At 32.8% G+C, this 23,404-nt stretch overlaps 2 protein-coding genes and 1 long non-coding RNA gene across 6 annotated transcripts in view; 1 reads left to right on the forward strand and 2 right to left on the reverse strand.

Moving 5' to 3' along the window:
* LOC148937957 (uncharacterized) overlaps positions 1 to 7,508 on the reverse strand; it is a 33,816-nt gene extending 26,308 nt beyond the window's left edge. For both annotated transcript variants that reach the window (XR_016141396.1, XR_016141395.1), the window contains exons 1-3: positions 7,085 to 7,508; positions 6,098 to 6,584; positions 5,766 to 5,805 (exon numbers count right to left, since the gene is read on the reverse strand). This is a non-coding gene — a long non-coding RNA (uncharacterized LOC148937957). The remainder of the gene's footprint in view (positions 1 to 5,765; positions 5,806 to 6,097; positions 6,585 to 7,084) is intronic.
* The window catches only part of LOC105432508 (uncharacterized), a 53,554-nt gene extending 39,651 nt beyond the window's left edge, over positions 1 to 13,903 (forward strand). For all 3 annotated transcript variants that reach the window (XM_011647360.3, XM_089085296.1, XM_089085297.1), the window contains exons 2-3: positions 4,771 to 4,808; positions 11,652 to 13,903. In XM_011647360.3, the coding sequence (XP_011645662.2) occupies positions 4,771 to 4,808; positions 11,652 to 12,581 (968 nt within the window). In that variant the 3' untranslated portion in view covers positions 12,582 to 13,903. The remainder of the gene's footprint in view (positions 1 to 4,770; positions 4,809 to 11,651) is intronic.
* Positions 13,904 to 14,472: 569 nt separating this feature from the next.
* LOC105432535 (glutamine amidotransferase-like class 1 domain-containing protein 3, mitochondrial) lies at positions 14,473 to 17,360 on the reverse strand. Its single transcript, XM_089085307.1, has 3 exons — positions 16,689 to 17,360; positions 15,335 to 15,621; positions 14,473 to 15,047 (listed from the first exon to the last, which is right to left on the reverse strand). Exons 1-3 carry the CDS (start codon positions 16,833 to 16,835, stop codon positions 14,606 to 14,608), a joined length of 876 nt encoding a protein of 291 aa, XP_088941433.1. The 5' UTR covers positions 16,836 to 17,360; the 3' UTR covers positions 14,473 to 14,605.
* Between the last annotated feature and the right edge of the window lie 6,044 nt (positions 17,361 to 23,404).

The following is a 23,404-nucleotide window of genomic DNA, read 5'->3' on the forward strand; positions in this document are numbered from 1 at the left end:
ATTTATGAGAATATAAAACCAAGCGCCTGTCTCATTAATGATTATTGATGCGAAAACCGTTTCTTACGACGGACAGAAGTGTGTCGCTCATTTTTGGATGCGTTTACCGAATATTTATTAACGTTTAACTCTTTCATATACGCGATCAAATTACATTTACAAATTTAGAAATTATTATTTTATACCATAATTAGTTTGATTATATGCTAAAATGTCTGAAAGAGATGTAAGAAACATTAATTTAAGATTTATTTCATTCATCATTGAGGAGTTAAACGTCACATCTGTTTTCTTCGTGGTTCATTCAAATCCGGAAGGTTAATAAATCATGAAACGTGTCTTTCTCGCAATACCTTATGGAGTATTAGATTACGTGTTAGTAGCCAGCGGCACCACCCGGCATGTTACTAATTTTTCGGAAGATTCGAAAGTAGAAAGCACCCACTCCCCCGATTTCAATCCATCTAGCACGAAATTTTCCTCTCGTTCTACGTAATAGTCTTTTCCTGTCGCGTCCTAGGGCGAAAAAAGGAACAAGAGGAACAAGGTATTTCAGCTACGATGTTAATCACTTCCTTGTCTGTCCACCCGTAAGAATCTCGAAACCCCTGATTTGCGATTTGATTATGTCGTTCGCGTACCCATTACAATTTCTAAGTAGTACGCGGCTACGCCGGAACGGAAAACGGTAAGCTGTATCACGGGGAAACATACGTCTCGTTTTTTCATCAGTATCAGCATGTCGTCCAGCATGTCGTCCATGCGTCTAACATATATTCCCATGAACATATAGAAATGTACGCGTTACAAATTCTTCCATTCTATGTCACTCCACGACGTATTGCAGATTTTATCGTAAACTTTAGATTTAATGTATAATTTATTATATTAAATAATTACTAACCATCAATTCAGTACGAATAAAAATAATTATACATCTTTTTATAAAATTTATAAATTATATTTACGTTATTGTAATATAATTAATTTATTAATTTACTTATTTAATTATTTAAATAATTAAGTAAATTTAATTATTTAATTAACTTGATTGTAAAATATAATTAATTTATTAATTATATGTTGTATAGTTAGAACAGTCACATATAAGAATCAATTTTAAGTAAATAGAAATATTTAATCGTTAATAGATTTAGAAAGCTTTTCAAACATGTTTAAAACATGAGCAATTAAAGTTGTTATGTTTTGCCGTTTATTTTCAACATCCGTCATTGATTTATATTATATAATGTTACTTCCTACATAATCATTACAGATTATAGATATGCTTTCGAAATGACTATGTCGAAACAACTTATTAGCAATTAACATTTAGAACAAAAATATCCGAATTAAAGAATAGAATAGATAACAAGATATTCAAAAGAAAAGCACTCAATCAATAAAATGAAATCTTGTCTATCTGGATTTACGTAGCGATATAGAATCGCTTCTTTTACTACAACTATTCTTATTATCATAAAATCTGCTTTTTAGTGCCTTCATGTTAGTTACGCGTAAACTGTAGCCTCTAATCACACTTGCGTTAATCACTACGTTGTCGTTTTTATTGAGAACACGGATGTTAGATTTACTTTAAATTATACCGTACTGAGCGGTGCTTCGACAACGCTTTTATTCTTCGCATGGGAATATTCTCTTAAATACGTAATGTAAATTCCGGTTAATTAAAAGAATTCTGGATGAAATGATCGTTGTAAATCACAAAACATATAAGTGTGGCAAGATTTATCAGCTCTGATCAAGTTATGAACACGTAATATTTTTTTACACGAGTCGAACGCAATAGTAAAGCGTCATCTCCGGCTATGTCGCAAATAGCATCGCTGGGACAATGTTGAGAGTGTGGCCACGCCGCACGCAAGGAAGTAGAATTCTCGCACTGGTGTCATCTCTATTGTCATTGAATAGAATATCATTGAAAAATGAGGTCATGTAAGCCGGTAAATTAATATTTAATTTACCGGCTATATAGTAACACGTGCATGGAAGACTTATGCTGTGGAAGGCGGAAATGTCGAGATACATATAATTATGCGTACAGAATGAACTTATTTTATGCTTAGAATGCTTTTTGTTAGTGTTTTGTTAGTATTTTGATACGCTAGTGATCGATTCTGATCTGAATCGATAATTAAATGCCTTTACAGCATATGAAAAAAATTAATACAGTTCGTAACTTTGTTACTTAGTAATTTTATATATACATATATATATATATAAAATTATTACAACAACAAATTTATTAACTGTATTAATTTTTGATTATATTTTTAAATATAGTCTTTAACTATATATGTAAGTTACGAACTATATTAATTTTTTTCATAAAGAATTAATAGATGTTACACGTACATAAACAAATCAAACTCATATTGTGTCTACTCGCAAATATATATTTGAAGTACATTTGAAGTATATTTGAAATATATTTGAAGTAGATATATATAGTTTTCTCGAATCCAACAATTCGCGCCGGTTTTGTCGAAAGTAACGGCCAGGCAGACTGAACTATTACTCAAGAATTACATTACGTACGAAACACGGAGTCTGCGTGTCTTTCGTCACCCGGACTTGATTGTTCTATTATGCAGAAAGCGCCTGGAGTTCGTCGCTAGAAAGTAAAGTACGTCATGCGTGTTTAAGGAAGACCGATTGCCGTGTCATCGTGCAACGCTTCCTTGCTGAACTCAATGCAGAGTCCTTCTGATAATAAATGTAGCAAACAGAACCGAGTATGAATATGAAAGACTATATTAGCAGTAATTAATTGATATTCTCATGCTCGATCTAACTTGAAAGAACCGGCGTATATCAAAATATTCTATTGCTGCTTAGTATATATTTTTTATACTTTTATCTTTTAAATATATTTAATTACTTTCAATTGTTCCTTGCTATTTCACAAATTTCACAATCGCACGAAATAATATGTTTTGCATCCAATAAATAATAACATGAAATATGCATTAACTTTATTATAATTAATATCAAATTTTCTGTGCTAATTAAAAACATGTAAATATTTAATTAAAATAAAATCCGATTTTTATTTTTTAGATATTCATCATTGTTTTATTAACGAGTCAATTATAAATTAAAGACCTATTATATAAATTAAAAACCTACATTAATGTTATAAAAAATCTGTTTAATAATAGAAATTTATATATATATATATATATGGCATATTTTTTTTACAATCTAAGCGGAAGGTGGCCAAGATTCGTGATATATAGCATTGATAAATTACAAGAATCCCACGGAATCACACCAACAAATTGCCTGCTGGTGCCTCATTACATTGCGGCGAGTCGTAATTGGCGTGGTGAAACCGCCGACAGACCACAATTTAACAAGTCCATTGGGCTAATCCCTTTCGATACGATCCAAAAATTGGATTGCACGGCAAGCATGACTCAATAAATTGATGTGGTATGTTAAAAAAAGAAAAGTTTGGGCAGTCACTCGCATTCGCAGAATTAATCAGAAATGCGTTACAGGCGATTTTCTCGCGACCGTTACGTTCTGCGACATTACGTAAATATCGTATATCTCATTAAAAACGATTACATTGGTACAATTCGCTTATAACGTTAACTGTCTGTAGTGAACGCACTCCCGAGATTTGTGACAAACGATAAAAAAAAAAGACAGAAACGTCGGAAATATTGTCAGTCCGGTATCTTAGACACCGATTGACAAGCGGAGCCGAGGGAATGATTCTTAACTTTATACAAGTTCCGCGCATGGATCTCTAGAGACGCACTAAACCCTCGGTAAGCGTTGACTTGTCATCGACGTAATTGACTTTCTCTCGACTGAGGATGAAAGAAACCCGGCAAGATTATCCGTCGGTAAGGTACGAACTGATTAAGGAAGTCCGATGTCCGCGAGTTAATTAATAACAGCCTGACACTGATCTGGCCCCGGAACAACGCGCGATCATTTTTTTTTCCCTTCCATTTTTGTGTAACGTATTTTTAAACGAATTTCGACTTTTATGCGACCAAAAGTTGAAGAAGACACGTGAGTTTAATGTAACGTTTAACATTCATATCTATAAAAATCTACGGGAACGACCGAATTTGTTTCGAGGACAAACAAGCCGCGGATAAGATAATTGTTAATTCCAATTTACATTCGAGTATTCTTGATAATGTATTCTTTTCGCGTTATGTTCTAAAATGTATTATTTTATGAAGATTCAGTTTATAAAATAGAATTAACTTAAAGCATTGCATCATAACACAAATATTATAAAATAATTTATTTAAAAAAAATTAATATTATAGAAAATTCAAGAAAACTTCTTAATTATAGAAAAAACGAAAGCATAAATAATCTTTTATGGATTTTAATGGTGTATTCTGTGTGTTATATGTTTCTATAAATACTGAAATGATAAATCTATGCGGCGTTCTCAAGGTGTTCCACAAAGTTCTTTGGAAATCGCAATATGCAATCGATGCTGCATACACAGCCAATTCGATAATCTATGTGGGCTATCAAAGCTGATCATTAATAGATCGCAACTAACGATTCGCGTATTTTACCGATTTCAAATATTACATTAAACTCGCTTCTTCACTGCGTGTTTTTCTCTTGAGAAATATCTCGCTCTTTGCCAACAGTATATAACTGGATCATAAATATCGATTTAACCCGCAATTTAACCATGTTGCATATATGTCGCACATACGCCAATACGATGCAACCTTTCTCACGAAGACCTATTCTTTGTTTCAGATGGAGCGCCAGTTCCTGAGGACACAGTCGTACACGAGGTAAGAACAATTTTTGAAGAACAATTAAAAGCTCTTCTCCCCCTAACTCATATAGTTACTTTATTGTAATATAATTCATTCTAAATTCCGATTTAAATAAAAGATCACGATACACATATAGAAAATCCTAAAATTGTCGAATGATAATTTTTAAACAGCATATTAAAAAATTAATGTGCATCGAAAATTTTAATACGTAAATATTATTTCTTAATAATCAAATCGGCACAAATTTTTCATATTCATATCCATAATTATATACGCACCGATCTAAAGTTTACATATCTTAGTAACATAGTTTGGGAAATATCGATATTTATTATTTATTTAATTTGTCTTTTATTTTTTCACAATATATTACATGCTATAGCAATCAAATAATTTATTTTCTATAAATTTTATTATTTTTTTTAAATATATATTGCGTGTATAGAAGTCTATTAAATCAATAATTAGTAAAAAATGTATTCCTTGTTTAATAACAAATGTTAATTTAAACGTAAATTATTTAATTCCTGTATATTGCATATATTTTATGAAGAAACTTTCTCCTCATATATCATTTAATATGAAATATTAAATGTATTATATAATCATTCTTGTTTGCTATTCTTTTATTATCAAACAATAGCAAGCTTTGACTATACTTAGCAAAAATAATAACAAATACTTGTTTACAATACTCACATATTTTGTCAACATTCTTTTTATGAAATATGCTAATAAATTTTTCATAACATTAGATAAACTCTCAGAAAAAATTGATAATAATCAAAGAGAATCGCGGTCTCATGTGAACAATCACTTGATAGATGACTATACACGCTCCAGGATTATTTACATTAATTGATTCTAGCCCATTTGTTTTCAAGGCAATGAACCAATGAAATTATATTTGTTCGCAATATTTACAGATTTTTTATCTCAGGTTAAAATAAAACGTTATTCGTGACTCACCGATCGATGCGCAGCAGCGGAGTTGTGTAACTACGATGATCTGTAACATACAGATATAAAATTCTATATTATATTTTCGTTCAAAATAATTAAAATAAATTTTAAAAATAATTATTGAGTTTTTACTTCTTTTTCAAATACAACACTTAATAAAATAAAATGATAATTATATTATTTTCAAAAAATATCTCAAGTACACATTTACAAAAATGTAAAAACAAATTTGATATTATTACATTTGGTATTATATAAATCATTTCAATGAGTGATTAAGATAAATAGGAATTAAGGATTTTATCTAATAAACGACATACAAGTAATAAGATATTCACCTTATAGTTGCTCCGCCGTTGCTCGATGTCTCCCAGACCTCCTCCTCCTCTCAGATTTCCTCACTGAAGTCGTACACTTGCGAAAACTAGGTTAATTAACACTCGCGCGCGAATTGATAATCAGAATGAGACAATCGCACATCACTTTGCATGGACTTCCATATTTAATAATATACGATGTACTTTATTATCGTCAGAATAGCGTCGGAAATAAACAACGTGAAAAAAGGAAACGAAATAATGCTTGCACGAAGCAGCTATTCATTCCATATCCGCATTTATTACGAGAGATATTAAGTCAAAAACTAAAACGCATTGGATGAGACTCGAATAGGGATAAACTTTTAATGAATCGCTGATATATAAAACTTCTTTCACGCGATTGAGAAAGACTGAGAGATAAAGCCAAAATGCAAGATCAATCTTAACCGTGGTTTGTTAATCAAACACGCCATTTGATTTAGAGTCGATTTGGTTTGCAACATAACTATAACATTCAAACAAATAATCGACAAATATAAAATGTATCTACAATTTTACTTATATCCATATTCGTGATATAACGTGAGTCAAGTTATTGACTAATTAAAACGCAATAAACGTTTGAAAATATAGGATGAAGAAGATTTAATACCGCATATGCAATATTATAGAAACTAATCCCATATGAATCATAACCTATACGCAATGATTGATCATATCTTTTCATCACTTGGATTGCTTCACATGCCGATTTGCATATATTAAAGTTTAAAAATAACTATTAATAAAATATTTATACTAAATTATATTAAAATCAACAAAAATCTTTCAAACGTGATGTAAAATGTATTTAAATTCATTCAGAAATGATAAAGAAATTATTACTGAGCGTATTTAACGAGTATATATTTACTATATTTCGCAAAATAATATATATATATATATATATATATATATATATATATATATATATATATTACTATTTCTTACTATCGCTTCGATTACCTTTGCAAATTATTAGCGATGAGAGTTAATTAATTGTATGGTTTGATTGTTGTTAGTAATTTTATTTAAAAATTTATCGCGAATACGGCTCGAAAGGACACACGGAGCGCGACGCGTCACTACCCTTCGGCTCGAGTGCCGTTGTGTGACTAATAACATTGCGCACCAACGCGCGACGTACGATACGCGGCGCTCGACATTCGGCAGTTATTGTTTACATCGGTGTGGCCTTGGCCTTGGCGTGTGGAACGGGACGTACTGTATCGCTCGCTCGTATCGTCTGTTGTCATTTATCCGTGAGACTTAGAGCAGGCGGGTAGTAATATACATAATTCTTCGTACATATATTGTAACATTATTATCCTTTGAAATCCGATTGCGATGAACTCAAAGAAGATGTAATCTTTCCATATGAACGATTAGTAATTAGCGAATAGTAGCGATTAATTATTATTATTTAATTATTATTATTATTTGAATATAAAAGTTATTAACGCATAGCGGCTTTTAATACGCAATTATAGTCGTGTATGAACAAATAAAATACGATTTTTAATTTTTCTCTACAAGATTCCATTACATGTAACTTAAAAATTATTATCATGCTAATATTTTCCTAGGATATTTATTTTAATTAATCTTGAAAATATTTAATTATAAATATGATATTTTGAAATAGCATTTTGTTTGGACGATTACATAGTCATGTAAATATTTTACACAGATTATCAAAAATTGAAATAAATATCTTAACTAAATATATGTAAACTTGAATATATAAAACGTTTTGTTTTTTTTTTTTTTCGTATTAATTTTGATATATAAATTAAGATAATTATTAAAGACAACCATTGTTCGATATATATTTGAAAAAAAATATAAGCACATGATAAATACAATCAATTGCAAAATTAATATGCTAGTTATTGAAAATTCAAAAATTTTAATATTATTTTGTTAATACAGAAAATGTAATTTTTGTAACATTTTTTTATTTCATCACTATTCTTTGTACAGCTAAATTTTTTTCTTATCATTTATTTATTTTTTGTAATCTCTGATATAATTACTAAAAAATATAATAGGTATATAATTTGAGCGTAAAAAATTGAACATAAAAAATAAATTATAAGATAAAATATATCCAATAATAGTGATTTCTTATGTGTAAATCTCTAACTTATTAATCTTTTTAATAATCTTAAATAATCTTATTTAAATTTTTCTTTAAATTTCTTGAAGAAGAAAAAACGATGGATCTTAATCGAGAATCGAAAGAAGCATTATAAAATTATTAGCTTGTATTTTACAATCAATCGACCGAATAACGACGTTAACTTTACCTCAGGATTTTCTGCAATATTGCACTTTGGTGTATCACGACATATGCGTTTCGATAATGAAACTTACGAGTATCTTCGCAATGTAATGATTCGCGCTGCGCTAAGAACTAGGATCATCTATCGTATAGCCCGCAGCTGCTTGTACTGATTGCCTTTAATTCACATATAATTCATACCAATTGGGAGTAGAGACGCTCTTACTAATTGGATAGTGCATGCACACCGAAATAATATAATAATCCTCAGGTATATCGCACGCGTGCATTGTATAATAATGGAACGCGTTGCGAGACTAATTTGCGTCCTGTAATCGCGTAATAATAGCGTGTCCTTTCTTTCCTCTCTCTCTCTCTCTCTCCTTTCTCTTTTTGTCAGTCTATCTCGTCCGTTATAAAGAATATTAAACCTTTCATGCTGCTTCAAATCCTGTTTGAATGTTACACAAAATGTTGGGTTAAAATGGCGAAAGAAATAATACATTCATGCAAACAAGCAGCTGTAAGGTATTTCTGGGCAAATGTATGCTATTTTACTCCAGTAATACTTTAACTCCTTAGTTTATAATTATTTCGCACAATATTCCTGTCAGATGTGTAAAACGCGATACTTGTTATTTTGTAATCATGTATAATTGTAATACATGATTATCTTTCTGTTGCATTATTTTTTTATTATTGTTAATTGTATTTGATGTATACTTCCGAATAATAATAATATGTATTATTAATATGTATGTTTTTTAAAAGTTTGAATGGATTTAAATCTTTTTATTTAGACAATATTATGTAATAACATGGCTCTTGAAGTAACCTTTTTCATATATTTTATTAAAATATAATGTGATGCTTATGTATTCACGTGTTTTTTCGAAAATAATAATTGTATACCTCAGAGAACTTTATTAAATATACATGTGTGTATACAGTGAAACATTCAGATCAATATCAAAGAAAAATAAAAATTGGAATGCTAGTACTTTCACTGCAATGTTAATTTTGCAAATCATTCAAACGTATTGACTGATTAAATCATGTCTTCTGATCATATAATTATGACTTGTTCTCTCTTCATATTCAATTAATTATATCTTTCCTAATTATATGGTGATGTGCAAAGTTATGTTTCTGTCTCCTATTTTTATCGCTTTTGATGACAAGCATTCTTATTTATACTTTCTTTATAGATTGTCCGCATTATCCACACCTGTATATATAATATATCATAGAACATATTTTTAAAAGTTTCAATTTAGAAAATAAGTTATTGTTGCAAATAACTTGTTTTTTCATAAAAAATAATGTATTATTTTTAATAACATGAATATTTATTTACTATTAATCGCATTATATGCCATTAAAGAATTAATGAACATTTAGATTTAAAAATTTAATTTAATTTGATCTCTTCACACGATACGAAATATTTACGTAATTTTACATAATATATGGTGTTGCAAAGGTAGTCTTTCAATTTGTCTTGCTGTAAAGATGATAGTGCTGCTTAATTACATTAGTTGAAGAACGCGAATAATTATACTGAAATGATTAACTGCGACACATTACTTTGTTCTTGATACGATCAAAACTCCATGCATAGTGTCTTATTTGCTAACTCTATCGCTCATTTCGCATTATGAACCGCGATGCGGCATCCATCATACTCATTCGCCAGTGCATATAGAATTTATTGTCTACAATCCTTTGTAATATTCAGAACAGCCATAGGCTACTACTATCCTTTTACGTCAGTATACTTATCGCAAATCATTGATTCATAATCCTTTTATTGCAAAATCTTATGTATTTGTTTTACATATATTATAGGGAAAACTTATACAAAATATGTGTGTATGTGTTCTGTATAAATTTATTTTACACACACACACACACACACACACACACACACACACACACACACACACACACACACACACACACACACACACACACACACACACACACACACACACACACACACATGATAAAGAAAATATATGTTTATACATTTTTATTTGTCACTATTAAAAAATGTTTAAAAATAGTATTTTAACAAATTTTGAGTTGACGTGCAAAAATCTTAATTCTAAACAATACATCTGCAATTATTTGCGATATCGTGTTTGTAAAGGTGACTTCAATACGGGAGCGCGATATTATGCTAATGTCGAGAAGGCAGACACAGTTATATCGGACGAGATGCTGACCTGACATATTCGTAACAATGCTAGGCGTGTCGCCGACGTGTTGCAATCGATTTCAACTACCATCTATGCGTTCGCGTGAGCATATGCGTGTACACGTGCGCCGGGTACAATCGAATCGCGTTATTTTGTGGAACGGTATGTATAGACGGTACACCAACGTACGGATCATAACGTACCTATGGTAACCAGTCTTGGCACACAGGCGGTCGCTGGCACGAAGATGCCTTAAATGTCAAGGCAAGAATACGATGAACTGCTCGAACGCACAAGCACGAATGCATACTTAGTTGGTGCGTTCTGCGAAAGGAACTGTTGCACTTCGCATCCATTGAAATCTTTCCTGTCAGACTTGTATAATCTCTAATCACTGCAAAGGCTATCTACACTGCAGATGCTACGAAATAATTCCGAGAAAAATGATATAAAAAAAAAAATAATGCTTTTGATAGTAGTTATCTATATTTTATTTTTGAAGACAAATCAACAAATAGTCAAATCAATAAAATGACTTAAGAAAAATATAAAGTGAAAAAATTGCAAGAGGGTTGTAAAAGAAAATTAGGCTAACTTTTGAAAGTCCTTATTTAGATTCCGTTAATGCATAATCCATAATTATCATATAATATTGAATTAGGGTTGAAAGTATCATTTGTAGAAACGCTACTTTGAAACAATATTAGATCAAAATTACATAACAAGAAATTTAATATTCTTCATATGCTGCGTGTATTATGAACGATCAATGTCAGTAATTCCTCGCTTGAAATTAATTTCCTGATATTAAAGCTTAGCGACTGTTCTGCTCATTATACGTTTATAACCATGTGTTTGAAAGCGTGAGGAAAGTTTATGAATTACAAACTGTTGAATTTAGGAGAGTACGTTTTAGCGACTCGTAAAACATTTTTCCATACGGCACGTCGATTGCATCGTGCAGACTTTCTCCCGTTCGATATTTATTGTTCGAAAGTCGATGTTAATTTCCAGTATAATTGGAGGAATTTTTGTCTCTCTGTTTCAGGACTCAATGGCGTCAGCATCCGAAGTAGGCGAAGAATACGACGATTCCGACATGTACATGGAGCCGGATGAATCTGAGACTATTCCGCAATCAGATCGCTCGGAAGAAAGCACGCAAAAGACTAATCAACGCGAAGTGATTGCCGCAGAAACTACTGATAAAAATAACGAGAAATTATCTGAAACTGAGACAGAGAAACCTGAAGCTTCTAAAGATCAGGAGGCAAAAAATACGGATCATACAGCTGTCGCTCAATTTGCCGATGTGAGAGGCAAAAATTTAGAAACTGAAAGCCAAAATTTCTTCCCGTCTTTCGCGGAGCTCTTTGGGAATCACAGACTTTCGTTTGCGGAACAGCAACAGCGATATCGTCCCAACAGATTTCTAGGCTACTTCCAACGCGATCGCAATTATCAAGCTGCTGCTACGAAGGATCAGCATTCCCTATTGGGCTCAGGTAACTTCGGCGTGATACGCGGTGGTACTTATTATCCAGAAGACAAGGAAAATGACGAGTACTCGGTAGACGAGAGCCTTTACAATCCGTATTATCACAGTCGTGGTCGCGCGCACTATTATAGAAATCCAAAACCACAACCGATTCGTGGCGGTGATTTCTTTGCGAACTTCCGCGATTTCGCTGATATTACGGCACCGCCGAAGTCGAGTTTCTCGCATCTTTCTGTGGTATATGCCAACAAGAATGGCAGTTCCACTGGACGTGTCACGGAACCTAGAAATATCATCGAGACTCTCAGAATGTTGGAGGAAGAGGAGCAATCTAACGCGGAGGAAGTTTCTACTACCGAGGAAATACCAAAGAAAAAGCAGAGCAAGGGCAAATGGAAGCTTATGAAGATGAAGCAATACGAGGAGGACAAAGCTAGAAGGTCTCGCATGTCCGTCGAACCGTTGCTCGCTCTCAGTTGAGCATGGACAAATGTCGTTAAGGTGTATGTTAACATGGACGCAAACCTCCCAAACGCGAAATTTGGCCACGAGATCAGAACCAAAGTTTGAAAAGCGTCGTATTTCTATCATTGGTGGAGAATGTACTGAAAACGCGCGTGCGACAAGAATAGAGGAGCTTCGCATTTTTGCCTGTTTGCGAACGATATGCGATATGTGCGCGCATATAAACTTTTCGTTCAAGTCGAAAAGCTGGCGATTGGAGAATCGTATTTCGAAATTAACGCGAAATATCGCCGATTATACAATCCTCTCTGTATCGATAACAGAGATAAGCTTAAGTGGAAACATTAATATTCATAGTTATAAATTTAGCATTGTACAAAACTTCTATATCATTTCCTGAGCAATGCGAAAATGCGAAATAATTAATAGATCTTAAGGTAGTAGCATTAAGACTATAAGGCACTGCCGTTCCTGTTTACATCGGCCAATCGTTGTTGGATCTAAAAACGCATGTGGCCTTAACGTTTAAGGTATTCTCTAAGTTAGGTGATAACCGCACGAGTTTGAAAAATCCTAAATATAAGATTTTTTTTTTTTAATCTATAATGCGTCGATTAAGAAAATTCCATGTGGTGCTATATATGTTCCGCCAATCGTACAAACACCTTCTGGAGAAACGTTCCCGTTTCGGCAAGGCGCTTGCAAAGCTAACTAGCAACGATTATTCATGAAGACCTTTTACGTTGATTGAATTCACTTGCTCGTACGTGAAACGTTACGCTCGAGTAAGCCACGATTCCGGAATCGGTAACTCTTACCAGCGACACTTGTGTTGTAGCTAAAATCACGAGGCTCGTTATCCTATAATTATGTGAAACGCGTAAGCACATAGGATATACTCCAGAATATTTATGAGATCTGTTCTTTTCAGTCATGGTTTCTACATTTGCATTCGTTGCTCTTGCCTCTTTGAAATATGTTGTAGTAGTTACATTACAAGTGTTGAAAATGTAAAAATGCAAAAAGACGCAGACCTGTGGAAAGACATGTAGTAAAATTCTGACCGTGATTTCAGGTTGACTTACGAAAAACTTCGGTATTATTATGAATAAATTATTTTGATATTATCTTTACGTATTTTAGTGTTTTAGCTGAAGCAGAAACGGGTTAATATCACGTTTTTCCGTGGTATATTATGTTAAAGACGCGCGGCTTCATGGTCGCGTGCACCAGCAATATTACTTTTAATTGGATATACTATAAGCATGTGAAGATCTATATATATTCAGTAAACTAATAAAGACTGCCCATTTTGTATTCGTTATTGGTTATGAAAATATGCTATCTTTTTTTGTGCGGACAGATTTAATGAGACTATAGGCTTCAAAATTTATGACAAAATTATAATTTAGTAAGAAAATCTCAAAACTTATTTCTTGCCAATCGCAATTATTATGAAATTAAAAGAATTAAAGTGAAGAGATCGTGCTAGAATTCTTGTAGAATTCCAGAACGACTTTCACCCCGGACGAAATTCGCGGCGAAGATTGCCGCGTTGTCTAACGAACAGAAATACTAAATCAATGGATAATCTTCGCCGTAGATCTCGATTCATTGTTGTTTCACTTGTTGTTGATTAGATTAACTGTACCATTAGATTATTGATCTACCTAACGTATTTAAAACGCCCAATTCAAATTATTTTATTTCGAAAGGGCGTGATAAAAAAATTAAATAAAATATATTTTTTTGAAAATAACGTTCTCCTATCCATAATATCCTGTAATAATGCTAGGAAAATACACTTTTGCAAGGTAGGTAACATTAATTTTAATAATTTAATAATTATTTTTAATTTGTAGAAATAAAATGTGCATAATACAAACAATATTCCAGTTACAAAAGTAACGTACAGGTTTATATTTATAAAAGTTTTTGTTTATAAAAGAGAGCATACAAATAGATATAAAATACGTATATATAGTATAGTAAATTTTTAAGACGTAATATAATTACAAGATAGGATTTTCAAAAGCATATTATTTAATCATACACTTTTTTAACATTGTAATAAGTTGACCAATACCTTCGTGAATTTCCGAATAGGTAGCGGCTTCGTACAACCAGGCTGGTGTACTGAAAACGCCATATTTCTTGTCGAAAGTTACTCCTTTAACATCTTGCATTTCAATTTTAGCGCCCATATCTTTAACCTTCTTGATCGCATCAGCGTATGGCCAGTCTTTCTTGGGTGCTAGGTAATGATTTATAAATGTAATAAAATAAAGGCTATCAACAAGGAAATAATTCGACTTACAGTCCTTGCCAAGCGTAACTGTCACACCCTTCAATACTTTAGCAACAATTGCACTAGCTATACACATAGTGCCAATTGGCTTTTTCTCGCAATAAAAATCTTCAATAAGATCTTCTAAGTCTGGTAGCACGGTGCAATCCGTACCTTTCTCGGCAAAATTACTCCTTCATAAAAGAACGAATTTGAGAATATAATTGTTTAAATTATTATTTTAATATTGAAATCTATAACCTTAAAATCTATATAATGACTAAACTTATAATTTTTATTATTTTAATAAGGCAAAAGAATGTTATTATATGTATATAATATATGTATATTATATATTATTAATATAATATATAATATACATAATATATGTATATTATATATTATTTTTATTAACCTATATCTTATTATACCTATATATTATTTTTTTATTCTATCTATTATCCAATAATTAAAAACGTACAAAGTGCGTGCAGCACCAAATCCTCCAGGTATAATAAGACCGCCATGCTTACAAGCTTCGCACTCGCAAAGAGGTTTAATGCATGCTCTTGCTAATCTGGCAGCTTCGACAAGAGCATTTCTAGGACTAGTAGTATCTATCTCTCTTGTAAAATGATTCACTACGCTACGAAGTGGAATATCTGGAGCGTAAAATATTGGCTTCATATCTTTATGTCGTAAATGAATGGCTGTTGAAATAGCTTCCGAAATTTCTGTGCCATCAAGTCGGCCACATCCACATAAAATCTGAAAAAAGCAAAATACATTGCAAAAATTTGTTATATATTAAAGAATTAGTAATTATATTTTCCATATTCAAATTATAAAAATTTAGACAGATTATAATCAATATATGTGAAGTAGTTTTAGCATTGCATTGTATTTAAGATAATTGTAAAAAAACGTGTATATGTGTGTCTTTAGATTTGAGATTGTTAAGAAAAAACACATAAAACATATAAAAAACTAAATAAAAATAAAATACAAAGCACTGAAAACTAACATATATCGATATAATACTAAAATATAGATATACAGAAATCGGAAATCATAAATTCGGAGAAACACATGATACTTCTTTTCACACGCGCAGGCAATCATATATTAAAATAACATCATAAACACACTTTTCGCATTTGCGCTATAAAGATGTATTATCACCAGAAAAATTTAATAGCACGGGAATAACGACTACCGGTACATTTTCTCATGGTAATTTTTTTCACTGAAAAATTTTAACTGTTTCCCGCTGTAGGCACCGAAACGTTGAGTTACATCACGCTGCGAAAGTATAGAATATCGACATTACTTTTAACTCGTATGTAAAATCATACGAGGAAAAAGTTTTTAATAGTACTGACATAACATTATGAATCCCGAGTGAGCAATTATATCTTAAACTCACTTAAACTAGATATTAAACGAAAATTACGACGATTATTTAATACCGAACATTTCTCTCTCAAATGTTAGATAATTTTACAACGTTATGCATGTTTGAAATTTATATTAAAAGTATATATGTTTTATAGATAACTTTCGCAGAATCACACACATAAACATATATGGGACATATTTTTAGATTAATAGAATATTTCATAAGATACGCTTTACATAAATAAACTGCTCAAATAAAGAAGTATTTTAGAGCAAGTATTAAAATGCAAGACCATTTAAATAGATAAATCACTTATAAATATTTAAATATAATAATTATTTAAAAAATATTTTCTACGTTAACTTTTGGCATTATATACACTAACATTTATATAAACTAGAAAAAGAATATTATTGTTTAATACTATAATACCTACTACGGCTATAGGTGTGGCTTCACAGCTTTTACGTTTCTTATTGCCTTTTCCTGCCAGATTTTGCGATGTATGAAGATTATTATAAAGCGTAGATATAAAAACGGATGTGTCATGTTGCAAAAAGAATGGTATTCGTGATCGCAACATTTTTTCAGTATACAATAGAAGAGATGACAAATTTTATCTAATCAAACATCGACATATATCTTTTTTTTCACGTTATTCTCATGATCACGAAATATTGGCATACATAATTTTAATAGATAATTTTTTCAAAAATATTTAATCGCAAATCGAGATTGCGATCCTAACTTGTTTCAAATAGCTTCTTTCTGAAAGAAATCTTCTTTACTAACCGTGCTTTGCGATGATCGTGTAGTTCTAGACACTTTCATAAGAGTGCAGGTTTATTCGGAATTCCAGTCAGTGCCCTCGATGTTTAGCAGAGGAAATCTCTTACCCGGTCGATACAATGATTCCGCAATAACCACTGTCGGTTTGTTCCAACTAAATTTATAAGCCGTATAATAAGAAAGAAAAATAATATGAAAGGGGCGTAAGGGTAAGGGATGTGGGTAGAGATGGAATTAAAAGAAGAAGCCCCGTAGCATATCTCCCACGCTTAAATAAACATCGGCAGGGTAGGCTGAACTTACTTTATGGCTCGTATAATCTTTATTGTGCTCTAGGAACAATTTTCGCACAGACTATGAATATAAAACGTATCACGGAATGGGTGGTAAGATTTAACAACGCCACGGGCGAAGAATGCCTATGTATAATAATAAAATCCTTTAGCTCATTGAAATATAAAGTAGTTTGGAAATTTAACAAAAATGGATTTATATAGAAAACAATTTCCGTATTAAACATTAAAAAAGGATTATTTATTATTTAAACATTTTATAAATTAGTCATTTATAATTTATGATGTACCTATTAATTTAATTTTATTAAAGATATTTACATATTGTATATTAATATTAGTTTGTGATGTCGCATTGCTACATGCTTTTAATTACTTTTAATTACTAGCAATCATTATTTGTGCATAATATTTATCAAAGGTGCAAATTTGATATAAATACTTAATTTAAAAAAATAAAAAAAATAAAAAAAAAATTTAAAAAAATAAAAAAAATAAATAAATATTAATAATAAATTAATAAGTTTAAATTAACAAATTATGAATAAAAATATAATTTAATAAAATATAAAACAAAGGAAAGGAATAATAAAGTTGTGAACACAGAATTATTTCAAATTAAGTTTTTTTTCCTCGTTATAAGTATTTTAGATAATATTGTCGCGTATATACGAAATTTAAAATCAGATTGCATTGCAAAACCGATAAAAGAATCTTGAATCATATCTTATTATCTCTACCGCATCGGAATCGACAATGACGCTTATCGCAACGCTCGTACATCATATAACGCCACTTTATTATAATTATCAGTGCGAGATGAGCGCACCCCGGAGCGTTGTTTCACCACGACACCATTTCGTCGATCCCCTTACCGCGAGGCTTACGCATAATCTTATGTAAATCCCAAGCCGCCCTTATGCTTGCACGTCCTTACATCGAGGAAGAAACGTCGTACGTCGATGAGTCGCTTCTCGGATTACGCAGCGAAAGGGATGCGTAGGTCGATGGTTCAGGGGAGCTGACGCACACGAGGCTAGAGCACGGGGCTTATATGAATGTTAAAATAAGTTTGAAATTGTCGCGGACAAGTTCGGCCCCGTGGGAGGTACCCGTCGAGTAATTTCACGGCGCCGGCGGTTTCGACCCTTCGGCAAGTTTGCAACCAACCGCGGATTCGTAGAAACTTCTGCGGCATCGCGGCGCGACTTCCGCCACCTTCGCCGATAGGTTGGTGATCATTCACTTTGGCTTCGGCTGTTATTTGCCGTGTCGTTCTCAATAGAAATATTAAAATCACGAAGATTACGACTTGCGATATATGAAATTTAATTTACTTGTATTTATTTGAAAAAAAACTCGCGTATATGTCTAAAAGCAAGTTTAAAAACAAGAAAAAGATAGCAAATGCAATATTACGCAATAAACTGTAAAAAACGTATGTTTTATATGTAGAGTTTAAATGTGTAGTTGTTTAAATTTTTAAAATAAAGTTCACTGTGAAAGCGATTTCTTTATTGATTTAACCCACAGTTGATAAACAATCGCTGAAAGAAATGCGCGGATAGAAAAATTAACTTCTACTAGACTTCTCAGAGACGAAGTGCGGCAGAGAGACAAAACCACCGACGTCTTGACACGCAAACTAAAATCGTTTTGCTGCATGACAGCTTCGTGAGATCCTTGCCTTGTACGTGAGTCTCGGTACCCGAGGAAGACACCCCTTCGCGCCGTCGTTCTCGAAAAGTTTAAATCACGAATTCGCGGGGAGACCAAAATTCGCGGCGGCCCCCACGGCGCGCAGACGAGGAGATTTGGCGAGGGTCGTCAGAGAGTTCACCGGGCGGGAGCCTGATGGGTAAATGCGATGTGATGCGAGTAACTGAGTGGCTAATTGAATGAGGTTCCTCCCAGGAGCGCCGATCCGTCGCGTGTCACACGTCAGAATTTGCGCAGCGGGAACGCGAAATTACGACGATTGTCGGTCGTGTGCCAATTATCGTCGCGCGGTATGATTGCCAGTGCGGGAAATTATGCGACCGAATGATGCCGAATCCTGGCCGATACATATACGCTTGCAAATCGTAACTAGGCAGCTCGATTCACCAGCAACGCCGCGACATTTCTGCCGATCATTAATAATCCATTAACGGTATTGGACGCTTCGATTTGCAGGAATGCTCGATAACGATGCGACTGAGCAATAGGGGAGAAAAAAAAAAGAGGCGATCGTTTGTCAATTTCCCGGATCGCTGCTGATTGGTTCCTGAGCCGCTACGTCCATACTTTATGTAAAACTCCAGAGACGTGAGTGATGCGACGTTAAATACGGAAGTAGCAATCCGGAGATTGCGAGTTTTATATTATTGAAAAAAGAAGGAAAGAAATTTGGCCCATTCCTGTCGTAAAGCTTATTATTAATGCAGTTAGACGAAACTTCGAAACGATGATAATTTAATTTTGAAAGAATGTGCACGATTTGTGTAAAATAAGTTGATTTTAAATAAAAATACAATTAGATAAAACATTTTTATAATATTACAATATATATATATATATATATATTTGAATAATTGCAATGTAAAAGGGAAACCGTGATTTATCAACTTATCTGTCTTTTTAGATTTTCATGAAAGAGATGGATCGTGTCAGAAATAGAGGCGTCGTAAGCGGACGAAACCTTACAGCATTGCGGATTGGTAAAAGAGGGCTGCTTATGCATTCTTGACGCGAAGGCAATCGCGGGGATGGCGGGTGTTGGATGCCGTGCGAGAACCAGACAAGAGAACAATTACGCGCCGTCAGCCCCGTGACCGGCAGGATACCATGAGGTGAATCAAAACTAGGTGTGTGCCATCACCTCTGGGCCAGGTCTATCTTCGCATTCCGAGGCCACGTTCTGTGTCCCGGAGGAGAAAGATCGAATCTCGATCGGTAAGCGAGGCTGGCAGAATAGACGAGCGTCTGCAAAGAGCAATTTACGAACGGCAAGTAAAAAAAAAAATTACAAAACATTAAAGAAATTTCTATAAAAAATTTAAAATGTATTTCTTTTAAGAAATGTTGCATTAATGTATTGTTTTCTATCTCTGTTTATCTTTTAATGTGTATATAATACTTACTATAATTAAAAAAGTAGTAATAATATATTATTAAGCAGTAACATTTTCTTTGTCTACATATTTCTTAAAGTTGTAGCAAATTTCTGAACAACCGATTCGACGAATTATGAAAAATGAATAGCTGGTGATCCACGATTAATGACACGAAGGGCCATTTATCATAGAATCCAGGCAATGACAGGAGGATATAGGTGATAATTTATGGTTATAGATTTCTAATATGTTGCATAACATTTTTTATAAAATAATAAGATTTTATTAAAATTTTATGTATTGAAATATTTCGGTTAAATGTTTTCATGAAATATAATTTAGTAAAAGAAAATTTCATTATCCAATATTTTGACATTAATATTGATTTAAAAAATATTTATCATTTAAAAGTAAAAATTAGCAAAACATTATTAAAACCTTCTAAATCAAGATTTCTTCCATTAAATCTGTTTCTTCTGTGAACCCTACTATGAGAGAGTTAATTACAACCACGGAATTAATCACGTACATCAGTCAGTGAGACGTTTGCCTTTATTCTCGTGACAAACATAGGACTGATTTTCATTAGAGTAATCACTTTCGTAAATCACGAGATAGTCATCAAATCTGTTGAACAACCGTATGTATGCAAAAATGGCGTAAAATCTTCAAGCAAAAGGACTGTTTCACACCATATACATCATTCGCCAGCAACGAAATTTAAAAGGTCTGCGTATACGCGCGAATATCAAGAAAGTCAGAGTGCCATTAAAATCTCCGTAAAGTTCATCTTGCCAGAATAAATGAATAAGTAAGAGGTCTCGTTCGTGGCGGAACGAAGGGGTCGGTTGGTATAAAGCGGCGGCATAAAGCGGTTTACACCGACACTTCAGTATTAAGCCTGGCGCCCTTCGAAAAGAATATGCAGTTTAAATCTACTCGCTAAGCAGTCTTGGGGTAGTTGAAAAAAATGGGCATTGGAGCATTTATATTTTATTGAAAACAAACACACGCGTAGGAGACAATGCGACCATTTGGTTTCTTGCAGTTCTAATTTAAAAAAAAAATCATATTTTCCTTTGTTATAATGTAAATTATAACAAATTCTCCTCATTAATTTTTTAGCAAATTTCTAATGAATTAATTCTTACATTAACAAATAAAATAAATGAATGTATTACTGACAGAATTTATAGAACAAATTCTTTTTGATATTCGAGCCAAAGTTATTTGCTCGGAGATTTAACATGAGAGTCACATTACTTGATTATGACGATCGATTATTTTGTCTGAAGAAACGCAGAAGGAAGAACGAGTCCTCTTTGCACAGCACAAGCAGGCTAGTCTCGAGAATTCGAGACGAGTTTCGTCGTGAAAGAGTTTTATTGTATTTTTTTCATTAACAAGTCCGGCTCGATCCCTAGAGATCGGGAAAGTTGGCGGCGAGTTTTAGCGAGACTTTTGTTAATGTTCGGAATTAACGGAGTAAGGAGACTTTAAGTCATAAGGCCCCACGGGAGCGCGGGGTTCGACGCGAACTTTCACGATTCTTTATTTCTTTATCAACTCCGACCCTCGCCTTCTACCTCGCGGAATGCTCGGCAGTGCGACCAAGCGTTGCCTCTTCCTACGAAAGCATGCTCCATAATTACTTTGTTCGACACAATTCTCTTATTTTCATTTTCATACGCCTTTTTTATCGCCGCTTTTGAATGTGACGAGCGAAAAAGTCTCCTTGATTTTAATGTAATAAAGCTTTATCGCGTACGTTTACGCGTAACTTTCTTTACCGTTCTGCCTGTGCCAATACGTCCCGATTTCCCTGTTTCCGAGGGTCTGTGGGATCCAGTAGGGGACGATTTGGCTCGACAGGCGGTTGATTAGTTACATGAGAGTGGATACCGCTATTCTGCCCTCACTTCTACCTGTGCGACACTGCACGTTCGCCTCGAACCCAAGCGTCGTCAATGGGATGCATATGTCAATCGCCATGCTAATGGTATGTCTAAACGTACACAACGCAATCATGTTACATTATGCGTGACGTTACGCGCGGTTTATGGGAATGTGTTTAAGTTGAGTGCAAGGCACATGCGAACAACAGACACGCTAGCACTTCATCACTGCATTGGAAATGAAAGAGAAAATTAAACAGTGTCAATCAAATTTCTATTTTATTTAATAATACTTGCGCGATTATCAAGTATAAATTATTTTCATTTAATGTAATCAAGAAATATTTTCAAAATAATATATATATATATATATTACTTTATAATATACTTTATATAAATATTTCTTGATTACAAAAGCTTATAAAAATGCTACAAAAAATTGTTATAATTAAATATAAAAAGGCAAAGCTTATTAACCTGAGCATATAATATGTTTTCTAAAAGAAGACTTTCTCTCTTCATTCAGATTTCTAAAATAATATGGCGCGTATATAATAAGAATATATTTTCCAAACAAATATTTTCTTTTTATTCAAATGCAGAAATGGAATATCGATATTACTCGGTAGGGCAGAATCTTCGGCGCCTAATAATCTTTTTAAATTTATATAAATTCGAAAACAATTGCTTTTGTCTAAATGTTGTCTAAATGTTGATTCTTTACAGATTTATTCTTAAAGTTAGAATATTTTTTATCGATGTTCACACTACACATTGACAAAGTCCATAAATCTAGAGGACCAATGTTATTTTTTCGCGCGTTTGCAAGCTGCGTGATGTACTGTTCCTATTACACAGCGCAGCCGTAATTTTTCGTGAAATAATGAAACGTTTTATCTGAAAAAAGAGTAGTAACGCAGAATGTGAAAATAAATCAGAATTAATGTTACAATAGAAATAAATTTATGAAATATACATCTTTTTACAAAAATAACAATTAATTATATTGCACTTATTATATGTAGTATACATAAATTGAACAAGAAAATTTCGCACGAGTTTTGGTAATGAGGCGAAAAT

The sequence above is a fragment of the Pogonomyrmex barbatus genome, unplaced genomic scaffold (genome assembly GCF_055798465.1).
Source record: "Pogonomyrmex barbatus isolate J1 unplaced genomic scaffold, ASM5579846v1 scaffold1, whole genome shotgun sequence".
Taxonomy (NCBI): domain Eukaryota; kingdom Metazoa; phylum Arthropoda; class Insecta; order Hymenoptera; family Formicidae; genus Pogonomyrmex; species Pogonomyrmex barbatus.